The 27,561-nt window shown below is 37.2% G+C and overlaps 1 protein-coding gene across 3 annotated transcripts in view; it reads left to right on the plus strand.

The window, feature by feature from the left end:
* Window positions 1-27,561, plus strand: part of LRRC7 (leucine rich repeat containing 7) — a 395,243-nt gene that overhangs the window by 212,349 nt on the left and 155,333 nt on the right. For all 3 annotated transcript variants that reach the window (XM_058537060.1, XM_058537063.1, XM_058537067.1), the window contains exon 7: window positions 6,677-6,740. In XM_058537060.1, coding sequence (XP_058393043.1) covers window positions 6,677-6,740 — 64 coding nt within the window. The remainder of the gene's footprint in view (window positions 1-6,676; window positions 6,741-27,561) is intronic.

The following is a 27,561-nucleotide window of genomic DNA, read 5'->3' on the forward strand; positions in this document are numbered from 1 at the left end:
AGGAAAGGGGGCCAGGTATGAGAAGATTTATGGGAAGAACATGACAGGCAGGAGAAACAGCAATGATAAAAGTAACAATCATAGAAATTTTACACATTTCTACAATTTTTACGTATATAATATGACCCTAGTTTGGTAAACATCATTAAACATAACCAATTTCAAATATAACCAACTTGCTCCTTCAGATAACTAGGTGAACTTACAAATGAATCTAAATAATCAGCAAGATGAAGACCAAATTGTCAGCATTACTGGTGAAGAATGTGGCCCAAACTTGTGACCAAGTGCTGATATCTGCTCCCTGACCTGTGGTGGTGATCATATCTTCAGGGCCAGCCATTTGTAAGGGGAATCACACCAGTTGGATTCCCATGTAGGGACGGAGAGAAGGGCCTCAGATCCACATGTGCTCACTTTAAAGAGTAAGGAGCAGAGTCAAATGAGTTTATCCCTCAAGCAGGCTGGCTTGAATTGCATAAGGACAGGCCACGTGGAAACCCACCTAATAGAGTGAGGAGGTAAACAAATGGAAATAAGATGCTCAGCCTCCTACTAGTCAGTAAAGAGAGGAGATAAAGGCCTGGCGTATTCCTCTAGCACAGTAGATCTCAACTAGAGGCAATTTTGCCACCAACTCCAACCCAGGAGACGTTTGACAATGTCTGGAGACATTTTGGTTGTGAAAACTGTGGAAGGGGCTACTGATATTCTGTGGATAGAGGCCTTGGATGCTGATGAACATCCTACAGTGCACGAGATAGCTGCATCCCAGAAGTCCCCTTCTCCAGCCATGAGGGTAGGACAATAGGGTTTCCCGCAATAAGTTCTTATGGGAATTTTTAAAGTTTCTTCACTTTTACATCCTTTGAGAATACATGTTAGTATTATGGATTTAAGCTACAATCTCAGAAAAACCTCAGCTTCAGATGTACTCTTTTAGTATTTTCACTGTTTCTTTTCACATGTGCAAATATATGTGATTCATTTGCGAGGTTCTCCAAAACCCAGCTCAAATGTCACCTCTTCTTAAAGTTTTCCATAATTACTGAACTGTTACTTGTTCCTTCTTCTGAGCTCCTATGGCAATCTATGCATACTTTAATCCTAGCACTTATCACCCTGTGAAGTAGTTATTCATTTAAAAGTCATTCCCATTTAGAAAATAAGTCTTTCTGAGTAGAGACTGTGGAGGATGTGCTAAACAGCCTACAATGTACTCAGTTGGCCAGTAGATCAAAGAATTAACCAGTCCAAAATGTCAAGAGTGCCAAAATTGAGAAACCCTGCTTCCCAGAAATTTCTATAGCTCCAATGCCCACATGATGCCTGCCATAAGAAACAAAGTAAGTGAATGAATGAATGCTCACAAAGAACACTACCAACATAAAAATATTGTGAATTCTATTTTATTTTTCTGACAGAGTCTTACTCGGTTGTATCCTGATGAAATTAAAAGCCTCTTACATGCGTTCATCTAAAAGAAACTTTTTTTGGACAATTTGACAGAACGATTATAGTTTAGCAACTAGCACATGAACAAGAAAAGCAATCGGTGCATTCCAGGCTGTCTAAAATCCTGTGGGAAAGACAGTCAACTTGAAAGATGTGAAACGTAAGATATAATATTAAATGACATACTCAAAAAACAGAAATAAGAATGTAATAACTTAAAGATATGTAAGAAATCATATCGGCAACACAACTTCAAACACAGAAGTAAAAATGTAATGATGGAATGAAACTTTGATATAGTAATTAAACGTTGATGGAAACTAGGATCATAAAAGTAAAATGAGATAAAATTAAAATAGAAGAAAAGATATTTTGAGTAACGGTACTCAAAAAAGCTTCAGGAAGTAGTTTAGAAAATCTCATGGGAAAGCCCTTTTTCGGTTGTTCCAGAAAAAGCAAAAGGAAAAATGTTGCCCATTAAAAACAATGGCAAAGGAATGGTAGGAAGCTATGTTATAAATTTAAAATAGTTTTTAGGTATAAATTTATGAAGCAAAGATTTCAAAAGCAGTAGCCTAAGACTAGGATGAGAAAAGAAAAAGGTTTGGTGTGACATAGAGGCTACCTATTCCCCTGCAAAAGGAATCAGTTAAACTACAAAAATAGAAATATAAGAAATAATAGTTTTTTTAATACATTGCCTTGGTCTGCCCACATCTAAAAAATAATGTTCCATTCTGAGTGCCACATGGGCCTCAGAGATAGGAAATGTTTCAGGTTCTGTGGTCCATATGGTCTCTGTCTAATTACTCAATTCTGCCATTGCAGTGCAAAACAGCCATAGGTAATATGTTAACAAATGGATGTGACTGTGGTCCAATAAAGCTTTATTTGCAAAAACATAGATGCCAGATTTTGATCTGGCGCTGTTTGGAAGAGAAGCATTGATGAAGATGATCAGGGTGTTTAGGGAGTCTGGAAACCCTACCACACAAAGGATGATTTAAGAGGTCACTAATATTTAGCCAAAAAAAAAGATAAATCCCATAACTAATAAACTTTGCTTTAGGACACTCAAGCATAAGATATCATTCATTTCTTTGTTTAAGAAAATTAATTTTGTCTTGGTCCTCAACCTTTATGGCTAGAAAAAAAAATCTATTTCAGGTTTATGTGATACCTTCCTTGGGGATCAGTGAGAACTGCAGAGTTCATAGAATCAAGAAATTGTGGAAAGGCTCTGATCTTCAGTTCATGATGGTTCTCACTATAATATTTTTTTGCCTGAGGCTACATGGTCAAGTCAAATGCAGGTGGCTCTGCTACTCCTGTGGTCATTTCTCATTCACTTACCATGTTTGGTCATTTGGTCCTTCACCTTGGTTCCCAAAGCTAATTTGGGGGATTCATTGTTTGTTGGGCATGTGCTCTAGGAACAAAGTTTGAGAGAATCTGCCACTCTTCAGTATTCCCAGGCTCAGAAGAAAATCTAATTCTCTCTTCATGGGGCCCAGCCACTGACACCCCTTTCCTAAAGGCATCTATTCAGTGGTATATATTTGGGAAGAGGTGAGGCAGATGTTCTCCATACAATGCTTGCCAAGGTTTCACAACGATCTTTGGACTGTGGTGGTCCCACACACACCCTTCTGGCATCCGGAAACATATTTTAAGATCTAGGTGGGGAAAGGAGGCATATGTATATGAAAAATTCACGAAAGTAAGTGGTGAATGCCGAGTAAATCATGGAAAGAAGTGAAATGGTATGTGAGTTAAAAAGGAGAGAGAATTTTTAGGTGGACTAGACAAGAAACATCACTTATTTATTTTTCAAATCTTTATGTCCAGTAAAGACCTTTTACCTGAGCTCCAGGCGCGCGCACACACACACACACACGTTTTTCCCTAATATAGCTCATTCTCATTCACCTCAAAATCACTATAGTATTTAAAATAGAATTCACTACCTCCAACCTATCTCAACCTTCGATTTATTCCATTCCAGTATTCCTACCCTGCTACTCAGTCCAGAAACTATCTTTAATACTTTCCTTTCCTTTCCCTCCCACATCCAATCAGTCATCATCATTAGCAAGTTATGTCTTCACCAATGCATCTCTCGTATTTCCCACCATATTATCCATACTGCCATTGTCTTATTTCTGGCCCCAATTATATCCCACATCAATTTCAGGAGAGTCTTTTCTTTGGCCTCTTTGCTAGCACACCCTCCCCCCATTTCCTACACCATTCCAAGCTGCCAAAGTGAGCTTCCTAAAATACAAATCTGACATATTTTTCCTAAAGGTTCTTAAATCTTAAAGGTTCCATTACCTTCAAACTCAAACTCCTTGGCTTGACATGGATGATCTGGCGGCCCTTGCCTACATGTTATTTCTTATTTCTTACTATTTTTCTTATTTCTTATTATTTCTTACTATTCTTACTAATCTGTAGTTCCTTGAATGGACCATGATCTCTTTCAACTCACCCCTTTGACATTTCCTCCCCAAAAGTCCATCTCTTCTAATTCTGTAGCCTGGTCAACTGCTCCAAACCAAAGTGAAGTGACAGTAGGACCTTCTGTTTTTCACTCCCACTCCTCAAGGCTGAAAAAGTATGTCTCCTCTGTGCTCTTAGAAAACTACACATATATTTTCTATGGCATTTACTCTATTGGGTAAAAGTTGTTTCTTGTCTTAGCTATTTGTCTCAAGATTGTGAGCTACTTGGTAATAAGAACAAAGCCTTTCATCTTGATAACCCTAAAACTTGAGAGATATAGGGAAATCAAGATATTTGTGTTATTTAATACATAGTATTGAGAGATGTATAAGTAAAGGCATATTGAATGGAAAAAAGAGCTTTAACAAAGGCTTAAAACAGAAAACAGATCTTCTCAACGTCACCACTAATCTCCAGGTTGTTAAATCCAGTGGTCAGTTCTCAGATCTGTCAGCAGTTTTTGTCACAATTTGTCATTTCCTCCACCTTGAAACACCTTCTTTACCTGGCTTCCAGGACTTTACACTCTTCTGGTTTTTCACCTGTGTCCCTAGTCACTTCTCTGTCTTCTTTGTTGGCTTATCCTCATGTCCTCTTAGATCTGTTATCTTTCATCTACACTCATTCCCTTGGTGATCTCATACTCTCAAGACTTGATGACATCTCTGTGCTGACCGTGCTCAAATTATCTCTCTTGCCTGGACTTCTTCCATGAACTCCAGACTTGTGTATATAACTGCCTACTTGACATTTCTAGTTGGCCTTAAAGTAGAAACTTCAAACTTAATATTTCTTTTTTTTTTTCAACCTTATGAGGTATAATTGACCAATAAAATTATAAGATATTTAAAATGTACATTGTGATGATTTGATATATGTATACATTGTGAAAGGCTCCTTCCCATCTAGTCAATTAACACATCCATCACCCCATGTATTTATCTTCTTGGGGGATGGTGGGGGTGAGAACATTTAAAACCAAACCTCAGATCGACCCCAGATCCTGTCCCACCCTGTCTTCTCCATCAGTCAGTGGCAACTTCATCCTTGTAGTTACTCAAACCAAAACACACTTTTCGTCACATTTGACTCTACTTTCTCTTACTCCCCACAGCCATTTCAGCAACAAAACATTTGACTCTAATCTTAAATATATCCGGAATTCAACCACTTCTCACTACCTCCACGGCCACCACCGTGGTCCAAACCACTGTCACCTCTCATTTGCCTTATTCCATTGACCTTCTACTGGATCCCTCGGCTTCCACCTTTGTTCTCCTCAGTCTATTTACAAGCATGAAGTCACAGATAGCCTCTTAAAACCAGTCACTTCAGTCGCACCCTTCATCAAAACCTTTCAGTGACCCTCCATCTTACTCAGAATCAAAGCCTCAGTCTCTACATTGGACTGTAAGACCCGTATTACCTAACTCCCTATTGTCATCTCCTTACCTCCCCTCTCCCTCGCTCTGCTTCAGCCACACTGGTCACCTAGGATGTCTTCAAGCGTGGAGTCGCTGCTTTAGAATCTATGCACTAGCATGCTGTTTCATTTCCTTTAAGCCTGGGCTCAAATTTCATCTTTTCGGTAATGCCTTACCTGATCACCCTTTTAAAAATTGCAGTCTTGTAACAGGAATTCTTCCTAACTTCCTCCTCTGCTTAAGTTTTCTCCATAGTACTTATAACCATCTAGTATATTATTTTATTTTACTTAATTATTTTATTTATTGTAATTCTTCTCCCTACTGGAATGTAGAGTCCTTTTGCGCAGGAATTTTTGTCTCTTTTATTCAGTGCTATGTCCCAACTCCAGAAGATTGTCTGGTAATCTTTCAATAACAGCTGCTGAGTGAAGAAAGAGTACATATATTTTTGCATTTCTGAGTGCCTGACAGTGTCTGGATTGCAGTAGTATTTCATTTACTGCACATAAAAGCCCTATAAGATAATTACTACATCCATTTTAAAGATGAAGGAACCAAAATTTCAAAGATTTGAGTCAATGATGCCTCCAAAATTTCTGTATAGTCAGAACTTAAGGACAGCATTCTGGTTAGTGGGGAAATGAAAAACTTGAAACTCTGTCTTTTCTTATGTTGTATGTTATATTTTAAGAATGGCTTGATAAATGCAGATTGCATATGGGATGGGCTAGGGTACCTCTTCCTTTGGCACCAACTCTTGCCCAAGGTTTTACAACTGTTCAGAGCTAGAGCAGCGTTCAAGCCAATATGTTTAGGAGACAGTGAGTACAACAGTTTGTCTATAAGAGAAGTTCATTTAGGGAAGTAGAAAATGACAAGATTGATGATGACACTGGGACCATATTGTGATTTTAGTATGCTTTACTAAGAATTGGGTTCATCCATTGGTTCCCAAACCTGTAGTGATTCCTAAAAATATGGATGTTGAGGCCAGACCCTGTATCTCATAGTAATGTAGATATTTAACAAGATTCCCAGGTTTTTGTTAAGCAGCCAGCCTTGTCCTCCAACCATAGACTGGCATTTGGCAACGTGTTAAGCTACCAAAGGTGTTCAGGTGGCAGTGTGCACACATTACTGAATATTTGCAGTTTACTTCTTGCTGAAAAATACCCCCATTTCTGTGCACTACACACCCTGGTAAATCTGACAGAGGAGTGGGTGGAATGTCTTTTGGAGCAATGTGTCATGCACTGCCTCACAATAGTATTTTTCTCCATCTGTTATAGGTCAATGCACAAACTGGCCCAGTTGGAGAGACTTGACCTAGGCAATAATGAATTCAGTGAGCTGGTAAGCGAATGCATTTTCTAAACTTGATAATTACACTGCAAGAGATTATTTCTTTTGTTCTGTCTTTATAACCCCAGGTAGTACATCATCAAGTGCGCATTTGCATTTGCTAAATATAAAAACAAAATAAAATTTGGAAATTAAAGTGATTGGCTATATAGTAAGCCACAGAGAACTAAATAATATTAGGATTCAATAAATAAAAGGGATAGGCAGAGGCCAATGGATAGTTCTGAGCACCACCTACGTGGCAGGCACCATGTTCAATGTTACATGTTATCTCAGTTAATCCTGATTTGACATGTTGCCATGGTAACTTTATGGAAACAAGCTCAAAGTGGTCACCGACTTAGCTTTTATGTGGTTGAATAGGAATTAAACCAAGACTTGATTAACTCAGAGTCCGTACCTTGAAGACTTCTGCCTTGAAAGCTGCTCAGTGGCGTAGCCTGAGAGGAGTGGCCCAGGGCCTTTTGTTCCTAATTGGACTGAAAGTGGCTTTTAAGTGAACTCATGTTCCGACCTCACTGCCAGCACAACTGGCAGAATTCTGACTGCTCCTTTCAGGCTTAAGTTTTCTTTAAAATTTGCCTGAAGACCAAAATCTCAAATGCAAATTAGGAAGCAAATACTCCTTTACAAGCAGACTCAGCTTTCTTTATTCAGAAGTCTTCCACTTGAACATCTTCAAATTTCAAAAATCCAATTCCTCTAAAATGTATTTTAACTATTTTTAAATTAAAACGTTTAAGTAGGTAATCAGCTTTTCTCTCTTAGCTGTGTTGCTAGCTCTGTGATTACTTAATTACTTAACCTCTCTAAGCCTCATTTTCCTTTTCTATAAAATGGAGATTATAATGATTCCTCTGTTATAGGGCTTGTGTGAGAATTAAATGAGATAATGCACGTACAGGGCCTAGAAAAAAGTGATTCTCAGGAAACACCAGTGTACACGGTTGACAGGGTGTCATTCACACTAAGTCTTGAATGTGCACAGCAAATTAACTTGTTTTACTTTGACCATAACTAATCTGGTCATTATCCCAGCCTCTATAAGTTGTTTATCAAGGGTAAAAACTGATTTTTATTCTCCTCTGATTAAAAGTTTAATTTGATTTAAAAAGTTACGTGGTCCCTTTAGGCTGTGTTCATCTTCCTTGCATAAAAATTCCCTGTCTCTCATGTAACCTTTCATCTTCCCCTGTTTCTCTCCTTAAAATGGAATTTGCATATGTGCAAAGGAGGCTACATGCCCTTCTGACATGAGGGAAAGGGACTCCCTGGCCTCAGACTGGTTTTCAGAAGCTTGCTGGCAGCACACGCCTGCCTCTGGGCTGACGTCTGCAGCTGATACTGGCTCCTGTGTTCCATCTGTGGTTCTGAACCTGTAGTCCGTTCTTTGGGCTCAGGCAGTACTTCCTGGATGCTGGCCATCTCCTCCTGCTGGCATTGCCATCATGCAGCTATCATTCATATACACGCATGAGTCTCTGCCCCGTCTTCCCTGCAGTACCAGACCAGGCAGTCCATCCCTGGTTTCTGTTGTAAGGACCCTCACCAGCCATAACCCCAATAGTGGCCCCATAACCAGTCTACAGACTTTGAGAGTCCGCATGAGATGCAAACTGAGAGACATGCGGTACCAACGAGCTTCAGAGCCTCGCTCTGCCTGCTGCATCGCACTGCTGAGTTGGCTCTGCTTTGGATGCAGCCAACCTTGTTATAGGGCAGCTGGCAAGGCCGCCTCAATGCAGATGTTAGGGCAAGAGGGCCTAGTGCATGGTCTAATGAACCTCTGCTGTTTTTGAAGGAGATACTTATTAATGTAGGTAGAGAGATTGGTAAGGGTGGTGAATCACAGTGGCAAAACTAGTTTATACTTGTTGTTTTAAAATTAGTTCTTAAGAAGCTAGGATCTGCTCGTCTTCCACGAAAAGATGGAGCTTGGCCTAGAACATGGACAGCGGATTCAGACAGCTGAGGTTTGACTCTCAACTCCATCACTGGCTGGCTGGGTACTTTGGGTCTGTAGCTCACTCTCTATCCTCAACTTCCTCTTCAATAAAATAAGGGTATCAATGCCATCTATCTCATAGGCTTTTTGAGAGAATTTCATAATTCAATGAATTTCAGTTCTGTCAGGTATATCATTTTGCAAACCTGTTATATGGATAGTTTTTGAATCAATATTTTACTATAAATATTTGGATCAACAATGATAAATAGGGTATATGTGTTTTTTTTGAAAATAGATTTAATGAAAATAAATTTAAAATACATATATTTTAACTTATGCTTTATAGTATCTAAGAAATTATCATCTCAGCAGAAACACTTTTTACTTTTGAACTCGCAGTATTCCATGTTAATCACAAAATAAGTCTCTTTATCTTTTTTTTTTGCATTTATCCTAGAATACCATATTTGATAATACTCAGTTATTTAATAAGGTGGAGAGGGGTAGCATAATTATGGAACTTCACATTTCTGATGTTGTTTACTTTTAATCAAATGTCTGGCTTTCATTAGTCATATGTGTGGGACTAGCTGTTGTTTCTCTGACAGTAACAACTTTTAATAAGAAAATAAGAGAATCTGCTCTGACAAGAGGCCTGTAGAAACAATGTCATATGGGGGGCACAGGATTAAATTCCATTCTGTAGCTAGATATTGACACCTAGGTGGTTACTGTTAGATGATTCATTTTGTGTGACATGGTATAGAGGCAGATGTGGAGAGATGACAATAAGGAAAAAAATATCTTAGAATGTGAAAGGCTAATCAAGAGAACGGAAGTTTACTTGCTTGAGAAACAATGTAAATATCCCAAATAAGGTTTGAAGTAGAAACATCTACTTGCTGATGTCTTGGTGATAATGAAAAATTCTAAACAAAAGGAATGATCTTATGTTTCTAACAGCAGTAACCACCAGAAGATGCTGGGCAAAGTTATGGGACCATAATAGATTCTTAAAACTTTTTTAAAAATTGTTTCTTTCATGGCTTTTTTTTGTCAATATAAAATTAAGAACTGTTCATTTAAAAAAATTTAGAAAGTTAAAAGAAGTGTGTCATGGATGACAATAAAAGTCATCCATGATCTCACCCCCTTATGTAACTATTGTTAACATTTTTTGATAGAGTCTTTCTCCTCTCTGATTTTCTTATTATGAGGTCAAATGAATATTATTTGGGGCCAGGTCAGAGATGGGATGCTATTAGGTTGATGTGTGGAGTTGGATGCTCCATATACTCTGGGTGGAACAGCCTTCTAACCATCACAGAATAATCAGGAATGGCCCAACATCCTGGAATGGTGCGGGACACTGAAACAGATTTGGTGATTGTCACGGGGCCTAGAAGCTGTGTGGTAGGTATGTATTTCAAGTCTATAGAGACCTAACCAATGAACTGAAAGTCCACGTTGGTCCTGAACTGGTGGAGGAAATAAATAATGGAGCCCCCAAAAGCAAATCACCATGAGTGAGAATACTGGAGAATCAAGCAGATTGAGCAGCAGAGCCGAGGGGAGATGGGATGGGTGGATCCAGAAACAGTGTGAGGCCATAGGTGACCATCCTCTGGATCTAGCCCCAGCTTCCAGCTCCCTCACTCCCTCCCTCCACTCGTTCCTGCCCTGGAAAAGAGGACTGTGGTATAAAGGAAAGTGTCCCTCAGAGCCCCCAACACCTCTGCTAATGGGAACCTTCATCAAAAGACCCAGACATAAGAGAAGCAAAATAAGAAGGCTTTTCTGCAAGCCAAAAAGAGAACATTGCCCAACCCAGAGGAGGCTAACAGCAGACGGAGAAGTAGTCTGTCTGTGTGGTTTAGAGTTCAGAAATTCAAAGGAGGCAGGCAGCAGCATGGGTGACAACCCGGTGACAATGGGCAGCGGGAGAGGAAGACAGGGATTACAGTGGTCATCGGAGCAGCATCTCCTGTTGTGTGAGAGAGTCCCTTGTCTCCTTCCCCCTCCTCACTACAAAGGAACTCCTAAAGGGACTAACTGGGAAGGAGGATCCAGGAAAGGCCCAATTTCCTAATCTTCTGCTATTCAAGCAGGAGGGAGGTCTGAGAAATGAGATTTGAAATTTTACTGTAACTATGACATACTATAAACTGGTTATTTCTGTCTATATAGAGATATTTCTATTTACCAAATTAGAATTATAGTGTGCATTCTATTTTGTATTAATGCATGATTATCAAATTCAAATAATTAGATTCTTTACAGACATTTATAAGTTATAAACTTCCTGCAGCTGAATTAGGAAGACTAAGTAATAGCTGCAAAGTCAATAGTGAATTAAAACTTGAATTTAAGAGAAAATAAAATTAAAGAGGCTTGATATTTTATTATATCAAATTTGAAATATATAAAATAATAAATGTAGTATATGTTTAAGTCAAAGCATAACAAAATGTATCCCTGTGAACACGCCACCATATTCTTATGAACTAGAACACTGCCCGTCCCGCCCAGCTCCCTGTGGGCTCTTACCTAATTCTGCCTCATTCCCAGAGGTAACTGGAGTCCTGAATTTTGTTTAACATTTCCTACGTTTGTTTGTATCTCTAAACATTACGCTGTTTCACTTTGCTTGTCCTCAAGCTTTCTAAAAATATGACTATACCACAACTTATTTACCCTTTATTTTTTTCATGGACAATCATTTTCGTCAAGTTTTTTATTGCATTGCTGCTATGAATATTCCTATATGTGCACATGTGCAAGAGTTTATCTAAGGCATATATTTAGAAGCAGAATTTCCTGGCCATAAGTTGTGCACATATTCAACTCGAAAAATAATGTTTTTTGCCAACATAGTAATACTCATTCACCAGCTATATGTAAGAGTTTCCATGCTTCACATCTTCATCTACACTTGACGTTGTCAGACTTATTTTTGCCAGTATACTAGAGGCTGTAAAATGGCATCTCATAATGATCTTAATTTGCATATCCCTGATTTCTAATGTGATTGACAATTTTTCCATATATTTTTGGCGAACTTTGTTTCTTGTTCTGTGAAATACCTGTTTACGTATTTTTGCCTATTTTTCTATTGGTTGTCTTTTTCTTGTGGATTTACAGGGATCCTTTACATATTCTAGATACTAATCTTTTGTTGGTTACATATACTACAGATATCTCCTCCCAATCTCTGCAGAGTCTTTTTACTTTCTTCATAGTGTCTTTTGATGAACAGAAGTTCTTAATTGTAATATAATAAAATGTATAATTTTTTATGTCCAACACATTTTGTCTCTTGCTGAAAAAATTCTTTCCCCTCAAAGTCAAACAGATCTTTTCATATGTTTTCTTCTAAAAGTTTGAAGGTTTCATTATTCATAGTCAAGTTTATTTCTATCTGGACTTATTTTATATTGTATATATTATTCTTTTCTTAACAGATACTCAGTTTTCCAAGCAACAATTTGTTAAACAGTCCTTCCTTTTCACCTGAATATTAGGGCCACCTCTTAATAAAATATGATTTCCATACATTCATATGTTACTTTCCTCATTGGTCGTTTTACTGTCTGAGTACCAAAACCACACTGTCTTAATTAGCACAAACAGTAAAATTTGCTATCTCATATGACAAGTCTCTTCAACTTAGGAACCTGGACATTTACTTTTCATATGAATTTTGGAATAAGTTTATCAAGTTCCTCATAAAGAAAAAAAGATTGTTAGAATTTGATTAGAAATACATTGATTCTGTAAATCAATTCTGATTGAATTGACAATAGAAAATTGATATTCTTATGGTATTGAATCTTTTTATGCATCAACATGACATATCTCCATTTACTTGTCCATTTTAATATCTTTCAGTGAAGTTTTATAATTTTCTTCAATAAAGGTTTTATGCATTTTTAGTTAGTTTACTCCTAAGTATCTTACCTTTTTGTTGTAGTTATAAATGTACTTTTTCAAAAATCGTAGTCCTCAGCTGTTTTGTTGCAGGTGTACAGTGATTCGTTTGACTTGTTTTTTTACTTATGTCTAGCTACCTGCTAAACTCTCTTAATAATATGAATAATCTGTCTGTAGATTCTTTAGGGATTTCTGTGTAGCTAATCAAACGGTCTGTGAATAGTTGAATAGAAGCAAATGTCATTCTCTGATTCCTGAATTTAATGGGAATGCGTTTCAAGTTTTGTCATTAAGAATGTTCTTTACTATTAGTTTCGAATAGATACTCTTTACTAGGTTTAGAACACAGCTTCCTATTTCTCAGAGGATATATCATGAAGAGATGCCAAACTCTATAAAATGCTTTTTCTGCATTAATTGAGATGATAACATTTTTTCTCCTTTAATCTGTGAATGCTGTGACTTATGCAGAGTTTCTAATGTAAAACCACCTTTGCATCTCTAAAATAGATTCACATGATTATCATAGCCTTCTATATAAACTGTATTCAGTTCAGTCCCGCCTGGGATTCTTTGAAATCTATGCTAATGCGTAAGATTTGTATACATTATTCTTGTGTACCTCCTCTATCTGCAGGTTCATGTTTTTCATCACTTTTGGAAAATTATCAGAACTTATTTCGCCAAATGTAACCTTTTATCTATATATTCTGTCTCTCCTGCTGGAATTTGCATTAAATATGAATATGAGTATGAGATCATAAGTGATTTTAAAATGCTATTTTAATTATTTTGTAAGTTTTTTCTGGAAAAGTAATCAGATAAGGTATAATTTTAAAATATTTATTTCATATCCTTAAAGAAAGTCTTTCTGCCTCTCTACCTAAAATTATCTGGTATTCATTCTTCAGAATTTGAGACATGATGTTAAGGTCATTTTAAGAATATTTCAGTTCTTTGAACTATTTAATGTGGCAGTTACTGACAGAAATATTTCTAAATTACAGGCCACTTAAATTCTGGATTAAAGAAAAGAACATGTATTTTAAAAAACAAATCACCTAAATGACAGCAACAAAAATATTTAAAGAGTAAAAAAAATGATTTCATGTGATAAAAAACATTTGATTTCTTAAACACAATGCAAAGATGGATTGAGCTTAAAAGTTCAAAGACTTCATCAGGAAATGAGTAGTATCATAATAACTATCTTACATTTGAAACTGTGTGTCAAGCAGTCTTTATAAAAAGATTTCAAAAATTCAGCCATCTATGGACTATATTAGAAGATTTACACTCTATAAAACCTCTTTATAGAAAAGCTTAAAAAATATTCTGTACCCTATAAATCACCATTTTAAATGCGTCGTAAGGCTACAGGTCACAATAAATAAGAATTTCTAATCTAAATATTCAAACTGAATTTTTTTCTGTTGACTTTTTTCACTTTATTTCAGAGTCAAACCAAAATTTCAAGTAGATAAATAAAGAATGGAGACACTCTGAGCGATATAACTGAGAAAAAAATTCCAATAGTTACATAGAATACCTGTTTGGGCCGTATAAATAATACGAATGTGATTTCACAGAAATTTGAAATAGTTGAACACTTATGCTGTTTTAACTTGTAATTTAAATTGATTAGAATTAGACTAAACTCATTCTACTAAAAGCATAGCAGCCAATAGTTTCACCGCCTGGTTCACCCAAGGTGTGCTCATTTTGAATTACCTAAGATGCATGCATACCTGAGGCAAGCACTGTATTTACATATCCGGTAATTTCCTTTGTAAGTAATTACTTTGTAGGTTTGCCACACCTACTAATCAGATTTTGTCAATTATTCTTCAAGTAAAGCTTATGAAAAAGAACAAAATAAACTACAACTTGTCATCATATAACTGGCCAGCCCGTTTTGAGGGAAAGTATTTGAAACATCCTAATTATTAACTCTTCTATTTCCTACATTTGTAGAACTACTGAGTCCGTAGATTGTTTATCTATCTATCTATCTATCTATCTATCTATCTATCTATCTATCATCTATCTATCATCTATCTATCTATCTATCTATCTATCTATATCACAGACATTGCCAGAGGTTATTAGTATATCAAGAGGAACTTGACAAATGAAACTAATGTCAAAAATTTTTGGAGGCACATCAATTTCTGTATCAGTCAAGGTCCAGTCAGGAGGTGGGAACTACCTGTTATTTAACATAGAAAGTTTAATATAAAGAAAGGTTAATCATGTAATAGAAAACTGAAAGGGCACAAAGGAGACACTGGAGGATCGCAGAGGAAACAACTCCAGGATGCAGAGTAGGGAACAAATGGAAGACGGCAGTGTAAGCAATTATGAAAACTTAAAGCTGGGACTCAGAGCGCTGAACAGGAGCACCAGCCAGCTGGTGCTGGTATATTTGAGGGGACGTGATAAGGCTGGTGCTAGTTGTGTGGAAAACTACAAACTGAAAACAGCCACCATTGCTGATAGTTAGTGTCACTGCAGGGAGAACTGTTGCTGTTGAGATGCTAAAATGACCAGGAAGTAAACAGAAGGAGCCAGTCCCTTTCTCCTCTAGTCTCCCAGTCTCTGTCCAGTACACCCAACTGCCAGTGCCTGAATGGGAGCCTCCTGTCAAAAATGAAGCGCTGTTAACCTCAGAATTACAAAGTGGAATATAGAAAAGTGGGCCAGCAGCTGGAAGGCAACAGCTTAAACATTTAAAATAAAACAAATGTTTCTTTTTGCCTACTCAATTTTGGCATCATTTTCTACAGAAAGTTTTCTCTGCGGTGAGCAGAGTACCGGGCTCCCAAATGGCACTTGATAAATGCTTTTGAATGAATGAATGAAGCGTTTGATTTTAAAAGTGAACAGTTCAGTCAGTTCTCATCATCAGAATCAAAATTGAAATTGAAAAATTTTTAATTCAAACTAAACAATAGAGGTGGAGGAGATATTTTAATTTATCTGAAAAGCATTCCTTCTATAACTAGTTATCCTTTGACGAATCAAATTTCAATTCACTTTGAGACATACTTCCAAATGAGTTTCTCCAGGAAACTTGAAAGTACAAAATTTGGAACTGTGACCAATAAATAAATAAAACTGTATTTCCACTAACTGAAATTTGAAAGGAACCCTTGATGAATCATTCAATTAAAATGTATTTTCTGATTGAAAATAATTGTGGAGGCTTTTTTTCATAGGAGGATCAAATGGGGGTCCCCACTTTTAAAAATGAGACATCTGTTGACCTAGGGCTTTTATAAGCGATCCCCAGTGTCACATACAGAAATAAAAAAACTCATTTTATGCTTTCAAACTTTCCCTTTTCTGGCAATAAGTCATTTTTGTCTCTGTTTTCAAAGGAAGCAGTTTTCCTTCATTGCCGTTTCTCCTTACTGCAATATCATGCCTGGGCACCATGAATGAAATTAATTAGCTCTGTTTGCCTTTCCATAAATGGATTTTTCTAAGAATGGCATATATCTCAATGTAATCAAGTGCCCTGGTGATTCAGTCAATTGTTTCTACCAGAGAAATTAAATAAAAAAGAAATGATCCCTGATTGAAACAGGGTAAACTATGTTAAATAAGAGTATAAATTTATAATCAAGACTTTACAAAGAAAATTGGAGTATTATGCAATCATGGAGTGAATCCAAGAGAATATTCTTGAGTTGTGAATAGGGATGTGAATCACCCAAAAACTAACAAAAACTGTATTTAAAGTAATCAAATTCAAACTTGTGTCTTCCTCACTTACATGCTGAAATGGATGTATTACCTGAAATTGAATTAATAGAAAAAATTTATTTGATTAATAAATCAAAGGTTTCACAACAAACCAACACTGAAAGACAGTGAAAATATTAAGGAGAAATACATAGAAAAGGGGATGAAGAGAGAGAGAGTGTGTGTGTGTGTGGAGGTGACATTTTAGTAAAACCCTAAAGAAGGCGAAGGAATGAACCATGCAAATACCTGGGTGGACGATTGTTCTAAACAGAGAGTACAGGGAGTACAAACACTTGAGGTGAGAGCAAGCCTGACATGTGGACAGCAAGAAGACTGGAATTCTGGAGTAGAAGAAACGAGAAGAGTAGGTGATAAATTAATTTCTGGGGGTAGCTCAGGGAAAGGTAGAATCCTGTAAGATATTTTAAGGACTTTGGCTTTTATTTTGAGTAAAATGGAAGCCCTTTGGAAGGTTTTGAACAAGTAGAACCTGTGGTCTGACTTACATTGTTACCTTACATTACACTACATCAGGTTACAGTATGTTACATTAATCACATTTCCAGGATCACTTTGACTGCTGTGTGAGGCTAGATGGAAAGTGGGGCAAGGTGGAGTCAAAGAGACCAATTAGGAAGTTATTGCAATAAAATGGGCAAGAGATGATAGTGTGCTGGATTGGGGCAGTAGCAGTGCAGGTGGGAAAAAAGAGTTGATTTCTGGGTAAATTTTAAAGTTATAGCCAGAAGTAGCATCTGAACTTATAAATTAGGGATACCCTCTGTCAAAAAATAACACAAAATTAGGAATACATAATTAAGTACAAAAGTGAATGTTACGATGATAAAAGAAACTATGAATTCTAAATTAAAATGAATAAAATACAATTTTGAAAAGCTGACAAATGCCACGAACATCATTAAATCCAGGAAAATAGCATAATAACACACATCTGTAGTGTTCTTTTTTCCCTTGCATTTTGGCTTCACACTCTTTGACAGTCTTTCCACATGACAAATATTTTGTAATATTTTCTATAGAGATAGTGGAAAAATAATCCAGTCTTCCCTCTACCATGGTTTATCTTGCTGATCGTTCAGCAACATTCATTTCAGCTTTACAATTTTTCGTTGATACGCCTTGTAAAATTTTAGGATTGTTGTCAAATTTGGGGAAACCTCTGGTTCCATATATTTCAAGTCTTGTTTCTCCTCCTCCACCTACATACTTCTGGTGTATGTAAAAACCCAAAGCACATGTTCATGACCCACTACGTCCTCTGTCCCTTCACTTTCATGTCATGATGGTCAGGGGAGTTGAAACAATGGGCAGGAGTATTTATGGAAGCCGTTTCTACACTACATGGCTAGCAACAAGTTAACTATACACAAACACGATTGCAAACTATATAAATATATTCCTTTAAACCTAAATTAAAGATATTCCCATGCAACTTCCTTTTATCCAGCTCCCCAGAATGCCTATGGTCATTCCATCATCACATGACATGAGGGAAATTGCAACATAGGGAAAGTCAGGATAGAAATTATAGTTATAGTCAAAATATCTCACTTTAACCCAGCATTCCAGACCTGTATTCCTTTCCTATTGCTGAACTGTAACAAATGACCACAAACTTAATGACTTAAAACAATACCAATTTATTATCTTACTGTTCTGGAAGTCAGAAGTCCTAAAATCAGGATTCAGCAAGGCTTTATTCCTTCTAGAAGCTTCACGGAAGAATTTGTTCCTTGCCTTTTCCAGTTTCTAAAGGCTGCCTACATACTTTGGCTAGTGGCCCCTTTCTCACATCACCTCAATCTCTGTATCTGTCATTACGTCTCCTACTCTGACTCTACTTCCATCATCACATCTCTTTCTCTACCTTCTCTGACCTTCTTGCCTCCCTGTTATAAGGCCTCTGTGATTACATTGGGACCACCCAGATAACCCAGAATAATCTCTCTATCTCAAGATCCTTAAATTATTTGTATCTGCAAGTTCTTTTTTACCATGTAAGGTAACATATTCACAGGTTCCAGGGATCAGAACATTGACATCTTTGGAAGTCTATTATTCAGCCTAGCACAGTCCAGTCTCTGCCCCTAAAGATTCATATCTGGCCCTTATGAAAATGCACTCACCCCAACTCAAGTTCTCCAAAAGTCTCACCCATTGCAACATCAACTCAAGTACAAAATCTCATCAGCTCAGAGTCCCAAATTTCATCATCTAAAACATCTACATTAGGCATGGGTAAGGTTCTGGGTATAATCCATCCTGGGGCAAAATCCCTGTAGATCTGTGAAAACAGTTAATCTGCTTCCAAAATATAATTCTGCGATAGGCATAGGATAACAGTTACAGACATTCCCATACAGAAAGAGAAAAAAATGTAAGGACAAAAGCGTCTACACTCAGAACCAATTTCAAAATCCAACCAGGCAAACTCCATTAGATTTCCAGGCCTGGGAATAATGTCTATGGCTCAGGACTCATTGCTCTGTGCCTGTGGCTCCATCCTCTGAGTCATCCATCCTTTTCTAGGAAGGAAAGCAAGTTTTTACAGCTGAGTAGATTTATCAACCTCTTTCTTACCTGTAGAATTTTAGGATTCTGGCAGTCTTCTTTCTTTTGTCCTCTCTCTGTCCCTTTCAGTCCATACTGGCAGTGTTTCTGTTGATATGGCAGTCTTAAGAGTTAGTGGGTCTCCTCTGTATATGTTAAAGATTTCTCCATTGCACAGGAGGTTCCTCCACAGATCTTCCCTGGATAATCTCATCTGTATTCCTGGCTTCTTCTAAGATGTGTGACAGGTTCCATAGGACACATACACTCTATGTGAATGAATGAATACTCTGAACTTTTAGTCCTTACAAAGCGCTAGCAAAAAGTTGCCTAGACACATCCTTGATTTTCTCTCTACAGCACATTTCCTGGCAGTTAACTTCCCAATTTTAGCATCTTTTGCAAATGGATAGGATGAGAATTTCCCAAATAAGGTTTTTGTTTCTTTTTATTTAACAGTTCTCTCAATGTATCTCTTTCTTCTTGCATTTTACTATAATCAACAAGTAGAAACCAGGCCACACCTTCAAAACTCTGCTTGAAAATCTCTTCAGCTAAATATCAAGTTCACCTTTTACAAGTTCTGCTTTCCACATAGTTGTATGACACATTTCAGCTACTATATAACAAAGATCCCCTTTCCTCCATTTTCCATGTTGACATGTTCCTCATTTCCTTCTGAGCCCCCACTAGTAGTGCTTTTAATGTCCATATTGCTACCAACAGTGTTTTTATGACAACTTAGGTAGTCTCTTAGGAGATACAGATTTTCTTTACCATGCTCTTCACTTCATTCTGAGTCCTCTTTAGCAAAGAGTCTTTATCCTCCATATTTCTACTAACACTATGTTCAAGGCAATCTAGGTTTTTTCTATCACGAATTTTTAGCTAGAATTTTACTAGCTTCTGTCCACTGCCCAATTCCAAAGCCACTTCAGCGACTTCTACATTTTTAGCTGTTACAGCAGTAACCCACTTTTAAGTTCCAAAATACAATTCCTATTGTTGAACTGTAACAAATTACAACTTTAGCGGCTTAAAACCATACAAATAACACAACACAACACAAATTTATTATTTAAAGTTCTGTAGGTGTCATCAGGGCTGTGTTCCTTCTGAAATCTCTAGAGAAGTATCCAGTCTCTCTCCTTTCCAGCTGCTAGAAGCCACCTGCATTCTTTAGCTCACGGTCCCTTCCTTACATCATTTCAACCTCTGCTTCTGTCATCACATCTCCTTCTCTGCCTTCTGTGACCTTCCTGTCTCCCTCTTATAAGAATACTTGTGATTACATTGGACCACTCAGATAATCTAGGATAATCCTCGCTTCTCAAGATCCTTAAATTAATCATATCTGTAAAGTCTCCTTTTTCATGTGAGGTAACATATTCACAGGTTCTGGGGCTTAGGATGTGCACATCTATGGGGAGCCATTATTCACCCTACTACACTACCCAAGAGAATTTAAAGCATATGTCCACACAAAAACTTGTACATGACCGCTCATAGCAGAATATTCATTATAGCCAAAAAGTGGAAAAAATCCAAATATCCATTAACTGATAAATGGATAAACATGATGTAGTATATCCATACAATGAAATAATATTTGGCAGTAAAAAAGAATGAAGAATTAATATAGATGAACCTTGAAAACATTATGCTAAGTTAGCCCAAGGCCAATCTTCTTCAGCAAAAAAGAGGAGGATTGGCAGCAGATGTTAGTCAGGGCTAATCTTGCTCACACACACACAAAAAAATTGATGAAAGAAATTGAAGAAGACATAAATAAATGGAAAGACATCCCATGTTCATGGATATCAAAGTTATCTATAGATGGTTGTACCCATCTTCCTCTACTTTATATGGGACGCTACCGCAGCATGGCTTGATAAGCAGTGCGTCATTCCATGCCCCAGATCCGAACCCGCAAACCCTGGGCTGCCAAAGTGGAGTGCACGAACTTAACCGCTATGCCACCAAGCTGGCCCCTCTTTCGTCACTGTTTTGTAGTTTTCAGTATACAAGTATTTCACTACCTTTGTTAAGTTTATATCTAAGTATTTTATTCATTTTGATTCTCTCATAAATGGAATTGTTTTCCCAATTTTCTTTTCAGAAATTTCATTGATAGTGTATAGAAATGCAACATACTTTTGAATGTTGATTTTGTATCCTACAAGTTTGCTAAATTTGTTTATTAATTCTAACAATTTTTTGGTGGATTTTTTAGAATTTTCTACATATAAAATCATGTCATCTAGAAACAGAGATAATTTTACTTCTTCCTTTCTGATTTGGATGCCTTTTATACCTTTTTCTTTTCTAATTGCTCTGGCTAGGACTTCCAGTACTATATTGAATAGAAGTCGTGAGAGTGGGCATACTTGCCTTGATCCTGATCTTAGAGGAAAAAGCTTTCGGTTTTTCACCATTGAGTATGATGTTAGCTGTGGGCTTTTTCTATATGGCCTTTATTATGTTGAGGTATTTTCCTTTCATCCTTAGTAAGTTGAGTGTTTTTGTCATGAAAGGGTATTGAATTTTGTCATGCTTTTTCTGAGTCTGTTGAGACGACTGTGTTATTTTATCTTCCATTCTGTTAAAATGGTATATCACATTGATGGACTTTCATATACTGAAACATCCTTGCATCCTCAGGATAAATTCCACATGGTCATGGTGTATGATCCTATTAACGTGTTGTTGAATTCCATTTGCTAGCATTTGTTGAGGATGTTTTCCATCTATGTTCATTAGGGACAGTGGCCTGTAGTTTTCTTTTCTTGTACTTTCTTTGCCTGGTTTTGGTATCAGGGTAGTGCTGGCCTCATAAAATGAGTTTGGAAGTGTTCCCTCCTCTTCAATTTTTTTGGAGGGCTTGAAAAGAATTGGCTTTAATTTTTCTATAAATGTTTTGTAGAATTAAACAGTGTAACCATCTGGTCCTGGACTTTTATTTGTTGGGAGGTTTTTGATTACTGAGTCAGTCTCTTTATTTGTTATTGGTTTAGGAGTGTGTCATTTAATTTCCATATATTTGTGAATTTCCTAGTTTTTCTTCTGCTATTAACTTATAGTTTCCATCCGTGTGGTTAGAAAATATACTTGGTGTTATTTCAGTCTTCTTAAGTTTGGTAAAACTTGTTTTGTAACCTAACATGTGGTTGATGCCAGAGAGTGTTCCATGTGTGCTTGAGAAGAATGTGTATTCTCCTGCTGGGGGAAATGTTCGGTATATCTCTGTTAGGTCCATTTGGTCTATAGTATTGTTCAAGTCCTCTGTTTTCCTTCTGGTTTTTTGTCTGTTAGTGAAAATGAGGTTTTAAAATCTCCACCTATTATTATGTTGCTGTCTATTTCTCCTTTCAGTTCTTTCAATATTTGCTTTATATATTTGTATTCTCTGATATTGGGTACATATATATTTATAATTATTATATCTTCTTAGTGAATTGATCCTTTTATCACTATATAATTTCCCTTTTTGTCTCTAGACAGTACTTAATTTGAAGTCTATTTTGTCTGATATAAGTTTGGCTACACCTATTCTCTTGGTTACCATTTGCATAGAATATATTTTCTAATCCTTTCACTTTCAGCCTACTTGTGTCTTTAAGTCTAAAGTGACTCTCTTGTAGACAACATATAGTCGGGTCTTATTTTTTTGTCCATTCATCCAAAAGAAAGAAAAAGACAAGACTCTATGTCTTTTGATTGGAGAATTTAATCCAATAATTACTTAAAGTAATTATTCATCAAATATGACTTATGATTGCCATTCTGTTAATTGTTTTGTGTCTGCTTTGTAGTTCTTTTTATTTTTCCTCTTGCTGTCTTTCTTTGTATCTTGTCGATTTTTTTGTAGTGATATGCTTTGATTCCCTTCTCATTTTCCTTTATGTATCTCCTATAGGTATTTTCTTTGTTTTTACTATGGGGCTTACATAAGTCATCTTATAATTATAAGCATTTATTTTACACTAATAACAACTTAACTTCAATTGTATACAAAAACTATGTTTACTCCTCCCTCCCCACACTGTATTATTGATGTCATGAATTATACTTTTTTATATTGTATATCTATTAATATATTTTTATAGTTTAATTTTTATACTTTTGTCTTTTAACTTCTGTGCTAGAATTAACAGTGATTTATGCACTACTGTTACAGAATTACAGTATTATACATTTGCCTATGTATTTATCTTTACCAGCAAGCTCTATGTATGCTTTAGCGTTGCTCTTTAGCATCTTTTCATTTCAACTTGAAGGACTCTTTTTACGATTTCTTGTAAGGCACATGTTGAACTCTCCCAGCTTTGGCAGGTGTTTTTGAAAAAGTCTTCATTTCTCCTTCATTTCTGAAGCATAGTTTTGCCAGATAAAGTATTCTTGGTTGGCAGTTCTTTTCTTTAAGCACTTTGAATATATCATCACATACTATTCTGACCTGTAAAGTTTCTGCTGAGAAGTCTGCTGATAGTCTTATGGGAGTTCCCTTGTATGAGACAAGTTGCCTCTCTCTTGCTGTTTTCAAAATTCTCTCTTTGTCTTTGACTTTTGACACATTGATTATAAGGTGTCTGGGTGTTGATTTCTTTAGGTTCATCCTATTTGGACATCTATAAGCTTCTTTAATTTGGTTGTCCACTTGCTTCCCCAGATTTGGGAAGTTTTCGACCATTATTTCTTTAAATAAGCTTTCTGTCCTTTTCTCTCTCTCTTCCTCTTCTGGTATTCCCGTAATGCATATGTTGATACATTTTTATGATGTTCCATAAGTCCCTTAAGCTCTCTTTACTCTTTTTCCTTCTTTTTTATTTTTGTCCTCTGACTGTATAATTTCAGATGACTCGTCTTTTCGTTTGCTTGATCAAGTCTGCTTTGTTCTGCTTGATCAAGTCTGCTGTTGAACCCCTCTAGTGAGTTTTTCAGTTCAACTACTGCATTCTTCAGTTCCAAAGTTTCTGGGTTTTCAAAAATATATATTTATATTTTTTATGTTGAAATACTCATTTTATTCATGTATCATTTTCCTAAGCTTGTTGAACATTTTTATGATGTTATTTTGAATTCTTTGTCACGTAATTCATATGTCCCCATTTCTTTAGCATAGGCTTTTGGAGATTTAATTGTTCCTCTTTTGGGGCCCTATTTTCCTGTTTCTTTTTTTTTTTTTCTTTTTGTGAGGAGGACCAGCCCTGAGCTAACATCCAATGGCAATCCTCCTCTTTTTTGCTGAGGAAGACTGGCCCTAGGCTAACATCCATGCCCATCTTCCTCTACTTTATATGGGATGCCACCACAGCATGGCTTAACAAGCAGTGCGTCAGTGCACGCCCGGGATCCGAACCGACGAATCCCGGGCTGCTGCAGCAGAGCGCGTGCACTTAACCACTTGCGCCACCAGGCCGGCCCCTATTTTCCTGTTTCTTAATGTTGCATGACATTTTGTTTTTGTGTCTGCACATTTGAAAAACACCTACCTTTCCCATTTTTTATGGACTAGCTTTGTGCAGGGGAAGACCCTCACCAATCAGCCCAGCTAGAGATTCTGGGGACAAGAGATGTAGTTTTAAAGGGAAAGATCAGGACTTCTACTCTGGAAATTCTAAGTTAGATACACCTATTATATATCCAAGTGGAGATTTCAAGAAGGCTGTTAACTATGAGTCTGGGCAGAAGTTCAGGTGAGATACATACGTTTAAGAAATATCAGTATATAGATACAATATAAAGCCATAAGACTAGATGTGATGATTACCAAAGGAAAAAGTATAAACAAAATATAATAGCAACAGTTTATGTAGACTATAATTGTATACAATAGGTAAAAGTAGAATCACTCTGGTAAAATGAGGGAGTGGTCTGGTACCCAGCTCCTTCCTGTGGCTCCATAGAACACAATTCTATGCTCTGTATTAATAGGCTTAATTAACAATTGGGGGCTGTTGGGGAAGCCAGAATTCTAAGATGGCCCCTAAGATCTGCACCACCTGGAACAAAGACATCTTCTTTCAGTTCTTCAATCAATCCCTAATATAAATCCTGCTGTGAAGAGATTTTGCAGATGTGTGAAAATCTCAAGTCAGCTTCCCTTAGAGAGATTATCCAGGGTGAATCTGACCTAATTAGGTTATCCCTTAAAAGGAAAAGGGCTCTTCTAAATTAAAGAGATTGGAAGTGCGAGAGGGCTCATCGAAGGAGCCATATTTCAAGAAATATAGCTGGTCTCTAGGACCTGAGAGTGATCCCAGCAAGGAAATAGCTGACAGCAAGCAAGGAAACAGGGCCTTTCCTCCTACAACCCTAAGGAATTGAATCTTGCCACATCCACATCAGCTTGTAAGAGGACTCCAAACTCCAGATGATAATGCAGTCCAGCCAATACCACAATTTTAGCCTTTTAAGACCCTAAGCAGGGAACACAACCACGCCATGCCTTGACTTCTAACTTACAGAAATGTGAACTAATAAATGAGTGTTAGTTTAAGCTGCTGAGTTTTCAGTATTTTGTTATGCAGCATTAAAAAACTAATACAGCTATATTTTATTCATTGTTCTTGCAAAGATTACAATTCATTGCATAATTGAAAGGATTTGTAAGACTCCGCAGTGAATACTCACTAGAGGCTTTCAAAAAAGACAAATGATACAGAAAGAGAATGCAGGCAAACATCAGGGGCCCAAGAGCCTTCCAAGTACAGCTTCCCAAGGTCCTTCTTATTCACACAAGGGCGTACTTCATCTCTGGATAAAACTACCAAGATTTGGGGGCCAGTCCCATGACCGAGTGGTTCAAGTTCCACATGCTCAGCTTTGGTGGCCCAGGTTAGCAGGTTCAGATCCCGGGCGCTGACCTACATCACACGTCACCATGCTGTGGCGGTAACCCACATACAAAATAGAGGAAGATGGCACAGACGTTGGTTCAGAGCAAATCTTCCTCAAATCAAAAAAAAAGAGCAAGATTGGCAACAGATGTTAGCTCATAATGAATCTTCCCGGGAAAAAAAACCCACCAAGGTTTGTATGATGAATCTTAGTTTCACGAAACCTCCCTGAAAGTTTCCAGGGCCATCTTTCATGCCCTTCTATACACATAGCCAAGCCAGGCTATCTAACTGGTGATGCCAGGTGTAAGCCCCAATAAACAAACCAGTCCTGGATGCCACCATAGAAGTTTCAAACTTTAAATAGTGCGTTATAAATTGTTAGCCCACTGGCCTTGTCTCAGCCAAGAGTCAGTGCCAGACTTACAGGCTTCCTCAGAGATAAGCGTGGAGCTGAACCACTCCAACTGTAACATGGTTCTGTCTCGTACAGTTCTGTTTCCCTCCCACTACTTCACTCTCCCTGGGTCTCCAAGCAGGATACTACATATTGGCTATGGTGAGTGAGCAAGCAGGAAGACAAATATGCAGATATCATTTGGGGCTTTCAAGAAAGGTGGATAGCAGCAGAGGGCCCTTCTTTAGGTGACAAACCTCCAATTCACAGTGTGCTGTCCATTCCTGGATAACCAATGCTGTGGTCAGCTACCTGTTGGCGAGGCGCTCTGGGTGAGTCCCAAGTCTGCAGAATGCTCCTCAACCCACCATCTCTTCTAGCTATTGTCAGGGGATTCTTAGAGGCTAAAGCTTTGCTTGCCAGCAAGATGCAGAGGAAGAATTACTAATGAGAATAAACACATTATAGAATTTCACTGCTGTCTTGGCTATGCGTACCTGAAGTTAGCTGGAATACTGCCTCCTTCTATATCTGAATCTACCACTCATATTAGAAGCCAGTGGAGCAGATCTTTAACGAGCAGTCCCAGCTAGTGAAATAACTCGAAGTATTAACCCCTGACTATCTAGAAGTCCTTCAATTGTTTCTTATGGACTAACTATGGCCTGGTTTGCTCCCAGCCCCTGCTAATCCCCATCTGGAAATTTTCTTTGTTTAAAGTCTTAAATTGTTTATATTGCTCTTTAGTTACAAAAGTGATTGTAATACAGAAGTATAAAAAGGAAAAAGAGAAAAGTCCCTCTTAGCAACCTCCCAGTCCCATTTCCCAGAGGTAAGCACAGTTTAATATCCGACATGCCATTTCTTTTTCTACGTGTTGACAGTCATGCACATGCATATGCATTTTTTTCATGTAAGACTGTATCATGGCATTGTACATCTTTTATTCTTTTTAAAAAGTTCTATATGGTATTCCACAGTAGGCATCACATTATTTTTTACATCTATAATCTACTGATGTCCATCTATGTTGTTTCCAATATTTTGGTATAAGGATGCAGTGACCAACTTGTTACATATACATGCAAATATTTGCAAAGAATGGCTTCTTATAGGTAGAATTGCTGGATCATTGGTTACGTGTATTTTATTTTAATAGGTACTGCAACCTTTTCCTATCAAAAGCAGTACTAATTTACACAAACTTTTGGAACTCATTAGCAAAACCAAGTAATTCTGACTTCCCAGAGGGACCCCTTTTGGTTTGTATTAAGTCACAAGTGATTGGCAAGGATTTTTTTTTAAATATGATTAAATCTACTTTGTATCTTCCACAAAATTCTCTAAGTTTCTGACCTCTTAGTTTCACTCTTTCTT

Source organism: Diceros bicornis, chromosome 4 (assembly GCF_020826845.1).
Source record: "Diceros bicornis minor isolate mBicDic1 chromosome 4, mDicBic1.mat.cur, whole genome shotgun sequence".
Lineage (NCBI taxonomy): Eukaryota > Metazoa > Chordata > Mammalia > Perissodactyla > Rhinocerotidae > Diceros > Diceros bicornis.